Genomic DNA, 20,411 nt, shown 5'->3' on the forward strand with positions numbered 1-20,411 from the left:
CAACTCCCTTGCTACTTACTGTCCTGACTCTATCATGCGTACCCAGTAGTTGCTGACTCTTAATTGCACGAATACATCCCATCAGTTGCCTGCTATTTGAAGGAAAATATCCCCGAGCTTGTCTAAAAGCTCAACTCCAGTGACACAATGGCGTGTGCTTGTGTCAGACTTTGACCTGTGTTCAGCTGCTTCCAGTTCCTACTCTAATGTGAAAGTGAAGGTGGATCTCATGGCATGGCCAGGCCAGGCCGGCCGGGCCGGGCCGGGCCAGGCCGGGCCAGGCCAGGCCATGCAGGTCATGGGGGGGGGAGCACGGCTGAAGTTTAAAAAAAAAAAAAAAAGGAAAAAAAAAAGCAGGTTCCCTGGGAGAGTCGATCCTGCTGGATTGAGGGGAGGGAGATGAGGTTCAGGTTTCAGCCTTACAGGGGGTCTGGGGGAAGGACTGGTATTTTGGAATATACGAAGATCCATACAAGGCACAGTGGACATAAAACCGCGGTGCCTGCCCTGACGCAGTGGGTGCAGAGTGCCAGCTGGGGCCCCGCGTCGGATTCCACTTAGAGTTTGGACGGTTTGACTGCATGGTGCTGTAGAGTTTCTGGGGACACAAGCTTCTTACGCCACTGACAGAAAGCCTGGTCACGGCCATCCATTCTCTTCTCACCTAGCTCCTGCATGTCTAATATTTAGACATGTTCAGCTTCGTGGACTCAAGGACTGTTCTGCTACTTGTAGCATCCCAAGTTGTTTTACTATCCGTGGTCAGGTGTCAGGAGGAGGATGACCGTAAGTTGTGCAGTTTTTCTCCATGTCTTGCTTTTCACTTGCAAAATCTCATTTGTTGTAACCTTTGCTGTGTCAATCTTTACCACATGTTTCAGAACAACAGTGAAAGCCAAGGCTCTGACTGTGTTGTAATTGAAATTTCCAACTGAAATGTCACTTTGCGTACTTTGTAAAAAATTATATTGCAGATAATCCTCTATCATAATGACAGGGCGCAACATAAAGGAGAGAATGTCATTTCATTGAACCACTTATTTCTGTACAATAGGTGAGAATGTTAAGGTAGGTGCGTGTTAGTGTGTCTGTGATGAAACTAGAGAACAAGTGTCCATTTGTCCTCACTTGAGCTCTGCCGCTCAGTCTCCGTTTCTGCTGCACTTGCTTATGCAGCAAATCTGATTAGTGAAGAATGTCAACGCAGAACGTTACTCTATTTATACATGTAGAAAAGAGCGCGTCACAAATGCTTGTTTGTAGTTCGTCGTGCAGATTCCATTGAAAGTCAGACTCGAGGAAACTGAGTTTAACACTTCCGATGACCTGGAGAAAAAACCTGTAAAGCTCCTCGACAGAATTAGGCTGCGGAACATGCGGGGAGTCAATGATGTGAAGTGACAGGGTCACGCAGTGCTTGAACTCAGACTAGCAGGCTCAAAGGGCAGCAGCAAGAGTGAAGGACAGAGGAGTGGACGCACGGCGGGGGGGCCCAGGGGGGGTCAACAGATGGACATATAATTGTATATTTTTAGCACGGCAGACAGCGGCAAGTCAGGTCTCCGGCCTCGGCTCTCCTGTCAGGGCACTAATGAACCTTCCGCTTGAACCCATTTGGTGCCATTTAAAAAAACGAAAAACTGTTGGGTAAAGTTCTGAACAGGCTATGAACAGCAGAGTCACATCTATGTGTTAAGTACCACTTTCACAATTATCCCCCCCCCTAAAAAAAACAACAAACAAATAGCCTTCATTAGTGGGCCAGGTCCCACACTGTACACATTAAACAAATCAGCCATTCTTAATCCCCCCCGGTGTGTTTGCGCTGGCCCTTGGAACAGCTATGGGATCCAGATGGAGGAACCCAGAAGGAGCCCGTGTTTACTTAGGGCAGCAGCTTGTCAATTGGGCACAGTATCCCTGTGAGAGGGCTTCATTCATTCAGGCAGGAGAGCGGCCCTCCAGGTTAAATATACTGAGCCAACGACGTGAAATACCTCAGCCGGGGCTGCGGACAAAACTGCTAATTGTGGCCCCTGTTGACATTAGTGGGCTCCACGCCACTGTTGTAAAGCGAGCCGTAAAACATCCGAGACTTTCATTTCTTCCTATTTAGAGAACTATTCCTTAAAACTTGTGATTAGTAGTAATGATGCACAGCTGTCGATGTAACCGTCGCATTTACTTTGTCGAAGCGGCACCTGCTCCTTCATTTGGCGGTCAAAAATCAAACGTTGTCACGTTAAAGGGATTGAGTTTTGAGCCGTTTCAAAATTGTATCATCAATGTCATTCAAATCTTTTTTTTAAAGCTTTTTAGGGTTAAGGATCTTTTTTTTTTTTTACCTGTCCTTATTTTCTGTGTCCCACCCCTCACATTTATAACCCCCCTCCGTCCCCTTCACCCCTCCTCCGCTCTTGCTCCACCTACTGCTTTCCTTTCTTACTCCTTTATTCTCATTTACCCACTTTCATCCTTTAAGCAACCTTTGTTTTTTTTTTCTATTGTTTATTTTAACAAGTATTGCCGTGCCAGGCCACAGCACTGTACAAACAGCAATACATTTTCCCGCCTGTTCCCATGTGAAACCAACTTCTTCTCTGTCTTCTCATTGCGCTCATTTCTCTGCCCACCTGCTACTCGCCCCCTGCTGGCCGCCGCAGAGGAGGCAGGTGGCTGCATCCAGGACGGACAGCAGTATAATGATAAGGATGTGTGGAAGCCTGAGCCGTGTCGCATCTGTGTGTGCGACAGTGGATCGGTTCTGTGCGATGAGATAATCTGCGAAGACATCAAAGAGTGTGCCAACCCTATCATCCCATCTGGAGAGTGCTGTCCCATCTGCCCTGCCGATGCCAGTGCCCCCATTGGTTGTAATTTATTTATTCCCATATCCATAAATAAATTACTCTTCCAGCTTGCATTTATCTCACCCTGCCCAACACTTTTAAACAGGGAACTGCCTCAACTCTGCCCGGCCAATTGTAGCCCCGACACTGAATGTCACTGTTGCATTTAATTCAAACAGGTTTTATGTAAAGTATAAATTAATACGTCTCAATAAGTTCTCAATCAGTACACAGAGTTCCCTGTTCAAAAGCGGGCCTGCCTATGCCTGGTTTGGGTGGAGACCAGATACTGAACATTTTCAGGATGATCTCATTCCAAATGCAATTGTCTTCCGCATGGGATGGTGGGCATCCTGAGATGTGCTGTCTGCTTCTCACCCAAACAGCTGAGTCGCTTCTGCTTAATTTAATTCATGACTAAGAATAAACCTGCATACATTCTCTGACACTTCCATCCATGAGGCCTTGGGACAAGATTGTAAATGAATTTGTTCCTTGGCAAGTTGCCTTTTATTACCACCTCAGCATCATTTGTTAGTTTATTTTCTAACGGAATTTTTAAGATTCTTAAAATGTGCTGGATTTTCTTATTTATTTTAGATTTCTTGATCCCATATATATATATATATATATATATAACACAATTACAAAACGCTGATTGTTTACATCAGAGTATCTGCTCAGCGGACCTGATAAACAACACACTGACCAAAGACCACTGGAACATTCATCCAGTGGATCTGCTGTAAGCAGCCCTTCATGTCATTTTAAATCACCGACTTTCAACTAAAAGTAAACTAAATGTGGCCTCTGCATGTCACTTCTGGATACACGATTCAACACTTACATCTTACTTTGCTTTGACTTTCTTGAATGAACATTTTGCTTCCCCAATTGGTTATAAAACGCCTTATACCCAACTTGTTGTTCATGTTTGCTTCAGCTATATATCCTTCCAGAAATACATCCCTCTAATCTCATGTGAATGGGTTCACAAATTCTTTTTTTGATTTACCCTGGTGATTGATATTTGATCTGTATTGTAGTATTAGCTCTCCCAGTTCCCAGGGAACTGTACAATAGAGTTTGAGAGAAATGACAAAAGTCTGTAAAATGTATAACGTTGATGTTTTGTTTCATCCTCCCCTTCATACTTCTGGCTACTACATCAGAGACGATTGGTGCAAGGGTGAGTTTATGGGTTTGAGAAAAAAATTATGTCTTTAATCAATGAAAAATATAAATGACTTCTACAATTTATCCAATTCATTTTCGATTGATTGTTTATATTGTTTTTTTTTTTGTTTTTTTTTTTGTTATCAGGGCCAGAAAGGAGAACCAGGAGACATTGTAGATGTAAGTATGAATCCTCTGCAGGTTGTCGCACAAAGAATGTTGACTATCAAAGGCGCGAAATGGCCAAGATGGCATTCATCAAGAAAAGTCACTAATGATCAAATCTGTGTTTCTATTCTTTTACTCATGCATATTAGGAGATTTATTATATTTTTCAGTATTTATGAGTTTGTACTCAATCATCGCTACCTTTGCACTGTAGAGTTTGGTGCCCTAAAAGTCCCTCAAATTGACAACAGTTTTATGTCGTTAATTTAATTTGTACCACACTGAATTATCGGAGGACAAGTGAATATTAATAACAGGCAAATTACAATGTCTAACAATTCTCTTAGGGAAACATGAGAGGACAAAAACTACATTCCTTGAGCATAATGAACCCAATCAAATCCTCTTAGATCCTCTCAGCAGTTCTGTGCTGAGTGCCATTGTCAGGTGAACAAAGTCAGCCAAAGCAGAGGTTAAAAGGAGGTGATGTTGTTAGCAAAACCTGCTCTGTCAAACTAAATCCCCGTCAGATTGTGTTTGTTGCTTGATGTCCATACCTCCTATGAAGCTGGAATGTCCTCCTTTTGACTTAGGCCTTCAGAAACTGTTAAGCCCAGACACAACACCAAAAGATTTGCCTTGTAATAAATTAATTTTGGTGACATTACTCACAGACACCTGACAAAGTCTTTTTCTTCTCTCTGGTGCAGGTTGTAGGACCACAAGGACCACCAGGCTCAATGGTAATAAATATATTTTATTTATTTTTCAGGCTATTTGAGAAATCCTTGATTTTTTTTTTTTGCCCTTTGGATTTGTGCATTGAAACAGAGCTGCAGAGATCAATCCTAAGGGTCTTTCTGCAATGTTTTTCAGGGCCCCTCAGGTGAGCAGGGACCACGTGGAGAAGCTGGCGCTAAGGGTGACAAGGTGAGAAACTCTATCCAAAGAACACCACGGGACCAAACTTCCCAGGCTACTATGGAGAATATGCCTTCTGTGAACGATGTCAGCATTAGGCCAACATGTATGGGGCAGATCAAAAGCAGAGTTTTAGAACGAAATAAGTCTGGTCACAGATCCAGGATGATAGGAGAAGCTTCCTGCACTTGTGTTAGCTATTGTGGAAATCTACTGAATGGGACAGTTACAGTTCTTCAACAATTACAAATAGCATTTTGGACTCACTGCAATTCTGGTGACAGTTCACTTCAAGGAAATAATCCTCTCATTTTTTTTCCCAAGGGAAATGCTGGACCACGAGGAAGAGATGGTGAGCCTGGCATCCCCGGAAACCCCGGACCCTCTGGCCCACCTGGACCACCAGGGCTTGGAGGAGTGAGTCAAAGCACACTCCTGAAACTCATGGCAATAATAAGATTCAACAAATCACTAGACGTCTCATCATACTATTACAATCAACTTAACAGTCCTCCATCATAGACCTGTTTCGACTGCCATATTCAAAATGTCCAACAATAATGGAAATAACATATTGACACTTCTAGTTTTCTTCTTTAAATTATCTGTGATTGTGACTTTTAATGTATAGGAATTATTTAAAATTAAAATAATAATAATAATAATGATCTTGAAGTCCGAATCTTGTACCTCAAACACGTAAATCAACTAAACATAGTGCTCAGGCCTTTGCTTTTTTCCATAACAGCCCACTACTGTCCACTACAATCAATCAACAGCGTTGCTCTGCATTGCTTGCATTTGCAGCGCATCACTGAGATTCTTGAGAACCAGCTCAACCTTTCCCTGGCTTTTTTCTTCACAGAACTTTGCTGCTCAGATGGCTGGAGGATTTGATGAGAAGGCTGGAGGCGCTCAGATGGGTGTGATGCAGGGACCAATGGTGAGCAAACACCGTGTTCAGTGGTGAAGTTGTACATGGGGGTTGTGTTGGGTACCTGCTCATTCTTGACGGGTTCATCGTTGCCGCCACCTTGTGGTTCGATTGCCACACTTCAGCCAAATGACCTTGTGATTTTGATTGCACGTGTATGATGTGAAAGCTTAATTTATTTAAGCTGAAATGTCCTGCAACTTTAAAAGAAATATGTTAAATTATGATTAATCAAAATAGTCTTTTTCATTATACTTTTTTGAAAATAGATCTTACACGTTTCACTGATTTGTCAATGTTTGCCTCCTGACTGAAGATTAAATTATGTTAAATTTGTCTACATTTGCAGGGTCCTATGGGTCCTCGTGGTCCCCCTGGACCATCTGGAGCCCCTGTAAGTGTATTAATTACAACACTCCATGATGTGTTTCTTATCATTTGTGTGAAGATAATGTGAAAAATATCTTTGTATAAAACTCTACTTTGTCATTTTTACCCTAGGGGCCACAGGGATTCCAAGGAGGCCCGGGTGAGGCTGGAGAGCCTGGTCCAGCTGTAAGTATCACTGACTCTCCCAGAATATCTCTGAGAAACGAACAAGCTGATTATAGACTGTCGTGAGAAGTAATTTCACTGCAGACAAGTCAATGAACTCTTTTTCACCTGACGGACAGCTGTACATGGCATGTACATCAATGAGATGAGTTGTGATGATCACAAAACATTATTCATTCGTGTTTAACAGGGACCAATGGGACCTCGTGGACCATCAGGACCATCTGGAAAAGCTGGAAGTGATGTAAGTGGAGAATAAAGGCTTCACTCTCATAATGAGCAACAGCTAAAATATAAGCAATTTGCAACCAGGGAAATTCAAATAGCAAAATTTGATTGAGTCATATGTGGGACCCCCATAATGTGGGCCATTGTTTGGTTGCCCCATTAAGAAAGTGACTTTACCACTTTTTAACACTTCTGGTCTGAATCTAGGGAGAGTCTGGCAAACCTGGAAAGGCTGGTGAGCGTGGACCTGCAGGGCCTCAGGTGAGCGCTTACTGGTCACTCAGTGCTATACCAGCACATCTCATTATAGTCAACTTCAGGAATATGGGATCAGTCAAAGTCTTGAGGAGGGAACACAAAGGTTATTAATTTGTCATATAATTTTTTTCTTTGTTGATGTACAGGGAGCTCGTGGATTCCCTGGAACTCCTGGACTTCCTGGAATTAAGGGACACAGAGTGAGTTATTCAACATTTGCTGCCCAACAACAGCACAAGCAGGAAGACTTTAATTCACTTTTTTTTTTTTTTTTATGTTTTTATTCCAACTTAAGTGTTACTGATGTACATAATATGTTTTTCTTTGCAGGGTCACCCTGGTCTGGATGGAGCTAAGGGAGAAACTGGTGCTGCAGGCGCCAAGGTCTGTGAAAATCCGCATTGAGTTCAGAAATGGTCTTTTTTTGTTATTTATTAATTTATTAACCTGACTTCTTATTCTCTTACCTTGATATTTCCTGTCAGGGCGAGGGTGGTGCTGCTGGAGAGAATGGTGCCTCAGGACCCATGGTAAGCAGCATTTTCTCATTTAAATGTCATTGTAATGCAATGCAATATAGAAGTCATTTTGTTTCGTAATTATTAAAACTTACACTTGTGAATTATATTGCGTGTCGTAGGGTCCACGTGGTCTGCCTGGTGAGAGAGGACGCCCCGGAGCTGCTGGATCTGCAGTGAGTAATAGTTTAATCATAGTTTAATAGTTCTAATATGTTTTATTATCCTTTGCTATTGTTTAAATTCTTTAAAGCTGTGTAATTTTAATATTCCCCTCATTACTACTGTGCAAACACGTCTTGCCTCTTTTCTCCTCAGGGTGCCCGCGGAAATGATGGCCTGCCTGGTCCTGCTGGCCCACCTGTATGTAACTCCCTTCAAAATCCAACCACCCGTTTTGCTTTTTCTTTTGAAATGTCATTCAACTTGATAATACAGAGAAATTAATTAGATGTGAACACTAACTGGCAAAACAATGTTTTGTCTACAGGGACCTGTTGGCCCTGCCGGAGCTCCCGGCTTCCCAGGATCTCCAGGAGCCAAGGTTGGTATCACACCATGACTGGAAATCATTCAATCGATTATAGCCATGTAAAGAGGAAGAGAACTTGATGAGATTGACTTGAACCATTTATAATTAGCACTTTTTAAGGATGCATTCAGCCCAGCCTTGTATAATCGAGCTCTGGTTTACGTGCTTGAAAAGTCTGGTTTGTTTGAGGAGGAGTGAATTAGCCAACCGAGTGAAATCAGGTGCGCCTAAAAACATAGGCCTCTGTCTGTTGGTCAAGCAAACAAAATGCAGGAAGTGGACTGCAACACAAGGTAAACACAACCTAAACAATTGAATAGAGAGAGCGATAGCTGGTAGAGCTGGCTGGTGGTCAGACTCGGAGTGAGGATGGGCAAAAGCTTTGATAGATAATAAGCACACACAGGAAAAAAAAAACGTTTTTAAACTAATCAGCAGGAAAATTGAATCTCTTGCATTTACTTATGCAGTAGTGCAACACGAAGCAAAGTGTTCAAGTTTGCCATAACCCGATATTATTTCAGTTCTACAGATGAATATTATTAATGCACTCACAACAAAAACATTTTAGGCACAAAGAAAAGAAAACACAAATTTTTCTTGATTTTATATCAGTTGTTTTGCGTAGAATTCAAAGGTAGGTCAAATCAATGCACTACACACATCATGTTGATACGCTCTGTTGTTGTGTCCTGCTAGGGAGAAGCTGGTCCCACTGGAGCTCGTGGATCTGAGGGAGCACAGGGACCCCGTGGAGAGGCTGGAACTCCAGGATCTCCTGGGCCTGCAGGAGCATCGGTTTGTTCGTCAGCATTTTAACCAACCTATAGAACAGCCTCATTGTCCACTCTGATCTACAGTATGTAACGCTTCTGTCTACAGTTTGATGGATTGTTTCTTCTTTTCCGTCTGCACAGGGTAACCCTGGTACTGATGGTATTCCTGGAGCCAAGGGATCTGCTGTAAGTCCAGCATCTACCTTCACACTTTTTTGGGGTCCTCTTTTGTTTCACTTTAGACTAAAATGTTGTTGTTTCTCTTTATTGTTGCTTACAGGGTGGCGCTGGTATTGCTGGAGCTCCTGGTTTCCCTGGCCCCCGTGGCCCACCTGGACCACAGGGAGCTACAGGATCTCTGGGGCCAAAGGGACAGTCTGTAAGTCACTTTGGATTGATCTGAGAACTTTTTCAAACACCAGTTCTCCTTTTGTTTCATCCCTATATTGGCACCTGACATGCTTTTTTTCCAATATGTAGGGAGACCCTGGTCTGACTGGTCTCAAAGGTGAAACCGGACCCAAAGGAGAGCTTGTGAGTTATTCAGTTATGGTTTGATTGATTTGAGCAACATAACCAATCTATTACAGTCAGACTAAAGAGAGAATTATTTAATTTCCCCAGGGCCCTGTTGGTCCTCAAGGTGCCCCTGGACCTGCTGGTGAAGAAGGAAAGAGAGGAGCTAGAGGCGAGCCCGGAGCTGCTGGACCCCTTGGACCTCCAGGAGAGAGAGTAAGTCAACAAAATACACAATAACATTGAAAAAATATGTGATAAATATATGATATATGAGAATGATAAAACTTCTCACTGTTTTTTGAGTAATGTGCTTCTCTGATTCTTTACAGGGAGCCCCTGGTAACCGTGGATTCCCTGGTCAGGATGGTCTTGCTGGTGCTAAGGTGGGCCTTGATTTGTTTCCAGAAGTCACAGTGCAAAGCAATGTAATGTAATAAAATCTAGACTTATACAAAGTGATGTCTTTTCTTCTGTAGGGCGCTCCTGGTGACCGTGGTGTTGCTGGTGCTGCTGGGCCTAAAGGTGGAACTGGAGACCCAGGACGCACAGGAGAGTCCGGTCTCCCTGGAGCCAGAGTGAGTGCAGAAGCAGGCCATAGACAGACAGATGGACGGACGGACAGGCAGTCGGACAGACAGACAGACAGACAGACAGAAATGTACCACTGTTTATTTTGTTGTTGTTATATCCAGACCCTGATATAATGTAAAATATACTTACAGGGTCTCACTGGTCGCCCCGGAGATGCTGGTCCTCAGGGAAAAGTTGGAGCCACTGTAAGTACAATGTCAAAGCACAGTGTTTCCTTCTAATGAAGGATATGATTAATAATAATGTTTGTGTATTTTTTTTCTGAGCTTGTATTTGTTGTTGATGGTTTTAATTTGTGACTCTCACAGGGTGCTGGTGGTGATGATGGTCGCCCTGGCCCACCTGGCCCAATGGGAGCTCGTGGACAGCCAGGAGTGATGGGATTCCCTGGACCTAAAGGAGCCAATGTGAGTTTTTTGTTATTGTTGGGCCTTTTAATTTATGTTTAATTTGCTCATCAAGTTACGCCAGAGACCTAATCACTGTGATTTCTCTTCACCAGGGAGAAGGCGGAAAGCCCGGAGAGAAGGGGCTTGTGGGACGTCCTGGTCTGAGAGTAAGTGAACTCTCTATGTTACCACTTTTGTCATCTTTCAACCTCACCAATGTATCCCAGAATTTGTTTTCAAGACTGCATGGTTAAACAAAAAATATGTCTCTGTGAACAGGGTCTGTCTGGAAAAGATGGTGAGACTGGACCTTCTGGACCTTCTGGCCCTGCTGTAAGTATTGATGTGCACTTGCATGGCGAGAGATGGTTCTTCTTGCAATCTGACAAGTTCAAAGTCCTTCTTGGATCCCGACTGTGATCCTCATTGTCCATCTTTCATAGGGTCCTGCTGGAGAGAGAGGAGAGCAAGGACAGCCTGGACCCTCTGGCTTCCAGGTATATTGCTCTTCTCAAAGTAAAGAAACTACCGTAAACGGCGGCAGGGGTTTTCCTGAAGAATAAACTTAGGAAAGCTTCAGATCCATAGATGGACATCAAGTTACAGAAAAAACAAGAATTAATTGCATCGCCACTCTTCTTCAGGGTTTGCCTGGACCAACTGGTACCCCTGGTGAGGCTGGAAAACCTGGAGACCAGGTGAGTTTTTACCTGTGATGGCTGATGTGTGGTGCACCTGCAGTCAATTACTCCATTACTTGAAGGCAAATAGAAAGTGTTAAGCAGCTTTTGTCTGCTTAACATTCTAAATTGTTTGTTTGTTTTCCTGAGTAGTCAAATCTGCAATGTGAAGGAGAGGCAAGGTTTCAGACTGGACTTTCTAATAGCATGATAAAGAGTTCTTCGGTTATGGCAATAGACAGACTTCAACATGATGTGCATCCAAACAACACTAACTGTCTTTTTGAAAGCAAACGTTAGCAGACTGTCAATGCATCATGTAAAACTCCAACAACATTTACAACTTATAACTTCATGGATATAGGTCTCACATTCACATTGACTGATATGCCAAAGTTGTTACTGATTAACTTCATTATTACACCATATGAATTATGCTATCGTAGACCTTATTGTTTGTCAGGTCAGTTAAACGGATAATATGCTAGGTGTGACGATATGCAGGGCTAAAATTTCCTCTTTCCACTCTGTGCAGGGTCTTCCTGGAGAGGGCGGAGTTCCTGGTGCTGTTGGACCCAGAGTGAGTTTCAGTGATAAATTTCAAAATATTGAGACCAGTGTATCAGAATGAAACAATCACATACAGCAGTATAATAGCAGTTTATCATTTTGTTATTTGTGTCTATTTTATAACTCTGACGTCACATAACAATGTGTTGTGTCTCCTGACAGGGTGAACGTGGTTTCCCTGGTGAGAGAGGTGGCGGCGGCACTCAGGGTCTTCAGGGACCCCGTGGACTTCCTGGAACACCTGGAAGCGATGGACCCAAGGTCAGACAGATTTACAACATTGAATTGTTGGTTTACTGACCATGGATATATAACACCTCACCATGCCGAAAGGACTTATACACAGCTTTAAAAAATGTAAATGTCCAGGACAGTTTGCATTGTGCTACTCAGAGATAATAACTGGCCACCTGTTTAATACAATCATATGCTTATCAATCCAATAGTTAAATCAATATTTTGATTAAATAAAGCAGAATTTTGTTTGTTTTTTCCAAATCACAAGAATAAATGCACATATTTTGAAGTTTTTGAGATGTCTCTTATAAGGCATCTACCTAGGAGCTGTCCATTGTACTCAGCCCTTAGTACCGTAGTCAAGATGCACATGAACATGGTGCATGATGACATTGCTGGACTGACACCTTTTTCTTCTTTCTTACCTTTTCTTGAAATCCAGGGAGCCATTGGACCATCAGGTGCTCCAGGAGCTCAGGGGCCCCCTGGTCTGCAAGGCATGCCCGGAGAGAGAGGAACTGGTGGCATCTCAGGAGCCAAGGGAGACAGGGTGAGTCACGCTTGACTTTAGAAGTTTTTGTAGTGTCATTGCATCATAAAGCATTATGGCTTCAGTGACACCGCACGCATATGACCGCGCTATCTCTCTCCCACAGGGTGACAATGGAGCAAAGGGACCCGAGGGAGCACCTGGAAAGGACGGTGCAAGAGTGAGTTCAAAACAAGCCCTCAGCCTCCTGCTATTTTGACAGCCATCAAACATCTATTGACATGACATCTTATCCTCCCTCAGGGTCTGACTGGCCCCATTGGGCCTCCTGGTCCCTCTGGACCCAATGGTGCCAAGGTAAGAATAATAGCAACTCGTAATTAACATTCAAATATTGTGTTTGTTATTTTAGTGTTCTCACTGAGAGATTCTCTCTTCCAGGGTGATTCTGGACCCTCTGGCCCGAATGGCGCCCCAGGTACTCGTGGTGCTCCTGTGAGTAACTTTTGTCAATTTTGTTTCACGTGAAGGCTTTTTTTTTGACAACCAAAATATCAGAAAATGAAAAATAAATTAAGTGAAGTGGACAAAGACAGGGACAACAGTATATAATAAATAGCACTTGCTTAATAGCAGTAGGGGTTTAGTCATACACTTTCATCAAATGCATGGCAAATATATATGCAAACAGTTACATGCTAAAATGTTGCCATGTATTAAATATCAACAACATGTCAAACCAGAGATACCAGATTGCTGCCTGCCTTTATGACCAAAAAGAGCACCTGCAATAACTCAAAGTGCAATTCAGATATAGTAAAGTTAAAGCTAAAGTTATAACTTTACATGTGGACTTGCACGAGACTGCGTGTCTTAATTGATCATCTGTGCTTTGTTTTATTTCACTGTTACAGTTGTTGCATTACTAAAGCCAGTGCCCTGAAAATATAACAATAATGTTTTTTTTAAAAAAAAGAAAGAAAATCATCACCAGAATCTATCTTAGTCTTCCCCGGGCTGACCATCTCTTCTGCCCCTTCACAGGGCGACCGTGGTGAGGTTGGTCCTCCTGGTCCTGCTGGCTTTGCTGGACCTCCTGTAAGTAAAGTATCCACAGTAAAAGATATATCTCCACAAGATACCTCCATTCCACATCAGCTTATTGATATTCTGTTATCACTGTTATTGCACTGTCCAGGGTTCAGATGGTCAGCCTGGTGCCAAGGGAGAAGTTGGTGAGGGTGGGCAGAAGGGAGACGGTGGTGCTCCTGGACCTCAGGGACCATCAGGAGCTCCTGGACCTGTGGTGGGTATCAAGACCTGAGAACTGAAGTCCTGGGCTGGAACGTTTTTGAGAAGCCACTGAATTAATTATGAATCCTCTTTTTCAGGGACCTACTGGTGTAAATGGACCTAAGGGAGCTCGTGGTGCTCAGGGTGCTCCTGTAAGTATCATATTTTTTAATTTTCAATCAGCACTGCATAAAGTCCCGCCTAATGTAGATGCATATTACATGGAACATGCAGCATTGTTCTGTTAAAACTATCTTAAAACCTATCAAAAATATCCACGGCCTTATAGGTGCAATGACCTTTGTGGTAATGTTTTTACCAAGCAAGGAGGAGATGGAGCAAGAACCAAAGACTGAAGGCGGCAATATTTGACTTATTTAACACACTTATAGAACCTTTCTGTGCACATCGCTGCAAAGACAAAGGAAACACACAGCCGATTAGTTGTCGATGAAAACCATTCCCAAGCCTGAGGGAATTTTAACACAATTTATATAGAATTTACACTAAATCAAGGCCATTAATGGATCTGTGGAAAAAATCAATTTCAGTTGCAATGGAACACTATTATGTCACTGAATTTTGAATTTGAATCGACATGATTTGAATTAATTGATTCAAACCAGCCCTGACATTGATTAAGTGAACCTCTCCTTTACTTTGTCCTCTGAAGGGTGCGACTGGCTTCCCTGGTGCTGCTGGCAGAGTTGGATCTCCTGGCCCCAATGTGAGTGTTTCATAAATAACAAAAAAAGAGCAAAATAATGACCATTTCTGCTGCTTTGGCCAACTTTACATTAATCTCCTCCCACCACAGGGAAACCCTGGTGCTGTTGGCCCTGCTGGCCAAGCTGGCAAAGATGGACCAAAGGGAACCCGTGGTGACGCCGGACTCCCAGGAAGACAGGGAGACGCTGGACTTCGTGGAGCTCCTGGTGCATCTGGAGAGAAAGGAGAACCCGGAGAGGATGGACCTCCTGTGAGTTTGACAATGAGTGACCTGCTAAGACACCATCAACTTCCATCCTCTGTCACCTGACAGCTCAGCCAGTCATCTGACAGCTATTGGTATCACATCACATAACACATCAAGTCAAGCTAAAAAGGATTTTTTTTCTTCTTGTCATGTCTCTGTAGGGTCCTGATGGGCCTTCAGGTGCTCAGGGTCTGGCTGGATCCCGTGGTATTGTAGGTCTGCCTGGTCAGCGTGGAGAGAGAGGCTTCCCTGGACTTCCTGGACCATCTGTAAGTGTTCAAGTTTAAAAATGTACAAGCACACGAAAGGGGTGGGTTGCATTGGGTGATGAAGGGGTTTTGTTTATAGGAGTCCTCCATGAGAGTTTCTACTATGCCTACATTATTTTCCAACATTTAAAGTTCAAGTTCAAACATTCAAAGTGGTTGCAAAGTATTCTTCATAAAATGAGTGTAACCGTTTTTAACTGTAACTTCTTTTATCTACGGATAAAATCCAAGATGGCAAATTCAACTATCCCTGTATGACAAAAAAATGTACAGAAGTTACTGTCCTGTACAAGTATTCAAAATGCATTTTAATGACAATGAAAGTGATGAAATATTTACTTTTTTGCAAATCAAATTATTTCATAACCAATGATACAAACTAGTTAATAAATCATATGAACCACGGCTGTAGCGACGCGTGTAATTATTATGTAATTGGGGAGCTTGACATTGGCTTCACTGGGGTGAAAAGTTTAACCTCTTAAATACTCTTAATCCCTCTTTGGATACAATAGGAGGGAATAGAATCAATATTTTTCATCAACACCCTCTCAGTGTACAGGAATATGTTACTGTCTGACTATATCGGTGCTTTAGGCCTACAATCTGACTGGAGGCTTTGATATCATTATATTATTTTCTTTGTATTCAGGGTGAGCCTGGTAAACAAGGAGCTTCAGGTTCTGCTGGTGACCGCGGACCCCCTGGACCTGTTGGGCCCCCTGGACTGACTGGACCTTCTGGAGAGACAGGAAGAGAGGTACAGTAGAATAAAAAGATTAGGTTAGAAACTACACTGCCATAACGTCTATTTTTCATAATAACAAATATTAAGAGATTGTTTATTACTTATGAACTAGACTTGGAAAAATGAACTCTTCTTCTGTTTATCTGTATCCCAGGGTACACCTGGATCTGATGGACCTCCTGGTAGAGATGGAGCTGGTGGTGTCAAGGTGGGATATTTCGACTTTATCTAAAAGCTGTTTAGGAGTTTTTTCTCTTAAAACATATAATCTGTTGTACTCATGCGTGTCCTTGAACAGGGAGAGCGTGGTAACACTGGACCTGCTGGTGCCCCTGGAGCTCCCGGTGCCCCTGGTGCCCCTGGACCTGTTGGACCCCTTGGCAAGCAAGGAAACAGAGGAGAAGCTGTAAGTAATATGAAAATGTTTTGCAGACCAGATCAAAGGCTTGGTTGATGAGACACTCACTCTGTTCTTTCTGTCTTTAGGGTGCCCAAGGACCTGCAGGACCGTCTGGACCCGCTGGCGCTAGAGGAATGGCTGTGAGTGTCCATAATTATCTCAAAATACAACTCTAAAAGGAATTGTTTTCGGCCAGGGAATTAAAAGGGCAAGGCATTTCTGACAATACTTGATGTGTAATACTTGTCTCATCTTGTTTTCAAGGGACCACAAGGACCACGCGGTGACAAGGGAGAGGGTGGTGAGACTGGAGAGAGAGGCCAGAAGGGACACCGTGGATTCACCGGTCTGCAAGGTCTCCCCGGACCTCCTGTAAGCGAGCCAAGCCGACTAGTTCATCCCTGCAGCAACAGCCCGCAATTGTCGGCTCTGCCCTTCTAACCTGCTGCTGCCCTCATCCTCACAGGGTCCCGCTGGAGATGCTGGAGCTTCCGGACCTGCCGGACCTGGTGGACCGAAGGTGAATATAAACTGACCAGACGCCGAGATTAAAAGAGAAATGAAGAACTTATTTCACTGCCATCCTCCCCACTTTAATACCTGAGATATGTGATGGTAATGAAGGGCACAGGTTAGTCTCTCTGTAATTCTCCAGTAACCTGACGGGGGGACGGGGGGACGGGGACAGAAAAGGCCACGCTTTTTAATTACCCACCACCGTGATAAGATGGGCAGCCAAGGCATTTTGTAATTACTCTCTGCGAGGGAAAAGAGGCAGACAGATGGGGGAGGGGGGGAGGTGGCTCGCGATCCATCGAGCCACTCCTGCTGAGATCAGAAATGGACTTCAGTATCTGCTCGAGATTAGCGAAGCGCTAGGCATGATAAGAAGAGACGAAGGGAAATGTCACCGCACAAATAATCTTCATGCATCAGTCAAACGTTCTGGAGCAGAGTGGAATAATGAGGAGAAGCCGCTGCTGGCACATTTGGAACATCAATTCTCTGAGAGCGCATGAAGAATTGGAAATCTAATAGAACTCTGTTTTAGTATGAAACAATAATAATAACATCTTATAAATCTTTAGATATAGGAATTCATAAACTAATTTTCTCTCTGTAGGGACCCCCTGGACCAACTGGACCTGCTGGCAAAGATGGATTAAATGGACAGGGTGGACCCATTGGACCACCTGGACCTCGTGGACGTTCTGGAGAAGCTGGTCCTGCTGTATGTTGTGCTTGCTGGACTGTTTTCTTTCTTTCCTTAGTCACCTGATTGTACACGACCTCCTGATCTGATGATCACTTCTCCCCATTTCTCCCACCTGTAGGGCGCCCCTGGAAACGCCGGACCCCCTGGTCCTCCTGGACCTCCCGGCCCCGGCATTGACATGTCTGCATTCGCTGGCCTGGGCCAGATAGAGAAGTCTCCCGATCCCCTCAGGTACATGAGAGCCGATGAGGCCTCCAGCTCTCTGAGGCAGCACGATGTGGAGGTCGATTCCACCCTCAAGTCACTCAACAACCAGATTGAGAACCTGCGCAGCCCTGATGGCACCACGAAGAACCCTGCCCGCACCTGCAGGGACCTGAAACTGTGCCACCCTGACTGGAAGAGCGGTAAGTTAGGAGAGAAGAATCAGAATTTGTTGTTAAAGTCAATGTTTTTTTGTTTTTTTTTAATTGTCTTCATACCAAAGATGCTCTTCATATGTGTTGTGACAAACAAATAGCAAAGTTGCCTCCTTTTATCCTCTTTTTCATCAGTGCATTTTTGTATTGATAGTGACCTGCATGAACTACACCATCTACCAGGACTTTATTTTGTCACATTACATTACATCTGCTGTTTAAAAGCTGCTCCTATTTTCCCACATTTCACTCGTCACTCATCCACCTCTGTCGTTTCTCCAGGTGACTACTGGGTTGATCCCAACCTTGGCAGCACAGCCGATGCCATCAAGGTCTTCTGCAACATGGAGACTGGACAGACCTGCGTCTACCCCACCATCCCCAAGGTACCGAAGAAGAACTGGTGGACCAGCAAGGGCAAGGACCGCAAACACGTCTGGTTTGGAGAGACCATGAATGGAGGATTCCATGTGAGTGCACCTACTTCCTTTGTCCATCAATGCATCTTAGTCCTGATTGTTGCTAAAGTCGCCCTCGTCCTCCTCTCTGTTTATGCAGTTCAGCTACGCTGAGGACAACCCTGCCGCCAGCGTCCAGCTCACTTTCCTCAGGCTTCTGTCTACTGAGGCCACCCAGAACCTGACTTACCACTGCAAGAACAGCATCGCCTACATGGACCAGACCACAGGCAACCTGAAGAAGGCTTTGCTGCTGCAGGGCTCCAACGAAGTGGAGATCCGCGCAGAGGGCAACAGCCGCTTCACATACGCCGCGCTGGAGGACGGTTGCAAGGTGAGAAGAAATTGTTAGACAAGTTTGAATGTTTGAAATTGTTGCCTGCCGCTAACACCCCTCTCTACACTTTACCAACAGACACACACAGGCCGGTGGGGCAAGACTGTCTTTGAGTACAAAACCCAGAAAACCTCCCGTCTGCCAATCGTGGACATTGCCCCTATGGACATCGGAGGCGCTGATCAGGAGTTTGGAGTGGATGTAGGCGCAGTCTGCTTCTTGTAGAGTGGAATATCACAATGGCCCCCCCAAAAAAGTAGAGGAAATGAACTCAACCATTAACACATTACACACACACACACACACGCACACACACACATACACATGCACACACAAACACTCTCCACAATAAAGAAGACTGGAAAATCCCAAAAGAAATTTTATGCTTTTTGTCTCAAAACAAAAGTGCTCTCCAAAGTTTGTACTCCCTGGATGTTAGCACTGAAGGGCACCGGCAATATCCACACATCACACCTGCATTCCCTGTCAACCCGCTTCCTGAGATCCAGTCATGTTTCCCCATGGCCCACTGTTGACAGGAATGAGTCAGAGCCAGGAGGAAGAGGGACCAAGAGGACAAGTGATGGAGAACAGAAACATGGCTTGATGTCACTTATTTATTATCTAAGCTGAGTTGAGGTAGGACTGGGCAGGTTTTTTTTTTTTTTTACTTTGAAAGTAAGACAAGCCCCTCATCCACTAGCGAACACGACCCCTGTCCCAGTCCTACTCCACCTCCTTCCCTCTCTCCCTCCCTCCGTCACTCCTGGCACACCAACAGAGCTTTTTGAATCAGTTTAGACAAAAATAAATATTCTCAGTAAGTAAAAAGTTTAAAACCAGGTGCTGTTCCAGGCCTGTCCACCGTGAGCCTGGGCGAAACCTTTTACTGTGTATTATAAATCCTTGGTTCTATTGTTGTAAAAGTCTGTGTTTATAAACAACCAGATGGTTTTATATATAGTTCCACATTATGTGTGTACATGTGTCTATATGCACACCAACACTTTTTGGAAAGTGAAGTTACATTTTGGGATGTTTGTTTCCGTGTCCTGTACACCTTGACTGTCCATTGGAAGAAGGCCCAGTTCTCATCCAAAACAAATATTCCCAAAAAAATATTTGAGGGGAATTAATTTCCCTATTTTTTTTTTATAGTCACCCAGATTGTTTAAAGCTACCTCACGGTGAAAAACAAAGCGAAAATGTTGAGTTTAAATCTGAGCTGACCAAAATAAAAACTATTAGCTTTCAGGTGGATCTGGGGCTGAATGGCCGTCTTTGCTTTGGGTTGCTCTCTCTCTTCCGAAGGTGCTATGAATTCTGTAATTCAATTCCCACCAAATGCCGCCCCCTACCACCAACCCCCTAACCCTAATTCCCACTAGCCTCACACAACACACTCACACTCCACCCGGGAGGACGGGTGCAGTTGGGTAAAGACGGGGGGACTGGGGCTACTTGGATGCCTCCTCTGGGGTCCAGACCCCCTAAAGCTGAACGCGGGACTCAGAGGACGGTTGCTCAGATACAACCGGGGTGGGATGTCTCTGTGTGTGTGAGGGCGTGTACATTTTTTTTGAATTAATTTTATTATGATCTTTTTTTTTTTGTTTTTATTTTGTTACACTTCTAATTGATGTAAATTGGAAAAGAAATAAAAGGAAAACCGAATTAATGATGCAGTTTTTGAGCTTTGAATAAAAACAAACGGTGTGAAGACGTATTTCTTTCAGCTGAACCTTAATCTGTGCCTTTACATTTCTTAAACAGTTTCAAGGCTAATTTCCACTATTAAATTAGCCCAATAATAAAAAATAAGAAAATTGTTTTTATAAAAAGAAACTCAACTTAAGGCTAAAGATGCAAGTTTGGAGCTAATGCCATCTTACTACATCTACTGT

At 43.7% G+C, this 20,411-nt stretch overlaps 1 protein-coding gene across 2 annotated transcripts; it reads left to right on the forward strand.

The window, feature by feature from the left end:
• The first annotated feature begins 482 nt into the window (after positions 1-482).
• col2a1a (collagen, type II, alpha 1a) lies at positions 483-20,231 on the forward strand. Of its 2 annotated transcripts, XM_076042029.1 has the most exons (54): positions 483-786; positions 2,664-2,870; positions 4,022-4,038; positions 4,173-4,205; positions 4,904-4,936; positions 5,070-5,123; positions 5,439-5,531; positions 5,980-6,057; positions 6,398-6,442; positions 6,550-6,603; positions 6,794-6,847; positions 7,039-7,092; positions 7,236-7,289; positions 7,420-7,473; positions 7,575-7,619; positions 7,730-7,783; positions 7,926-7,970; positions 8,098-8,151; positions 8,839-8,937; positions 9,057-9,101; positions 9,196-9,294; positions 9,396-9,449; positions 9,540-9,647; positions 9,764-9,817; positions 9,911-10,009; positions 10,157-10,210; positions 10,334-10,432; positions 10,528-10,581; positions 10,694-10,747; positions 10,858-10,911; positions 11,059-11,112; positions 11,630-11,674; positions 11,827-11,925; positions 12,344-12,451; positions 12,558-12,611; positions 12,695-12,748; positions 12,833-12,886; positions 13,436-13,489; positions 13,590-13,697; positions 13,783-13,836; positions 14,358-14,411; positions 14,502-14,663; positions 14,822-14,929; positions 15,582-15,689; positions 15,832-15,885; positions 15,976-16,083; positions 16,164-16,217; positions 16,342-16,449; positions 16,544-16,597; positions 17,201-17,308; positions 17,412-17,700; positions 17,995-18,182; positions 18,271-18,504; positions 18,586-20,231. In XM_076042029.1, the coding sequence occupies exons 1-54, from the start codon at positions 693-695 to the stop codon at positions 18,730-18,732; spliced, it is 4,455 nt and encodes a 1,484-aa protein (XP_075898144.1). In that variant the 5' UTR covers positions 483-692; the 3' UTR covers positions 18,733-20,231. The 2 variants fall into 2 exon arrangements, with proteins under 2 accessions (XP_075898144.1, XP_075898145.1); XM_076042030.1 differs by lacking the exon at positions 2,664-2,870 and having other exon boundaries at positions 484-786.
• Positions 20,232-20,411: the final 180 nt, after the last annotated feature.

This window comes from Nelusetta ayraudi, unplaced genomic scaffold (genome assembly GCF_046127955.1).
Source record: "Nelusetta ayraudi isolate G7.1 ecotype Tasmania unplaced genomic scaffold, CSIRO-AGI_Nayr_v1 ptg000070l, whole genome shotgun sequence".
Lineage (NCBI taxonomy): Eukaryota > Metazoa > Chordata > Actinopteri > Tetraodontiformes > Monacanthidae > Nelusetta > Nelusetta ayraudi.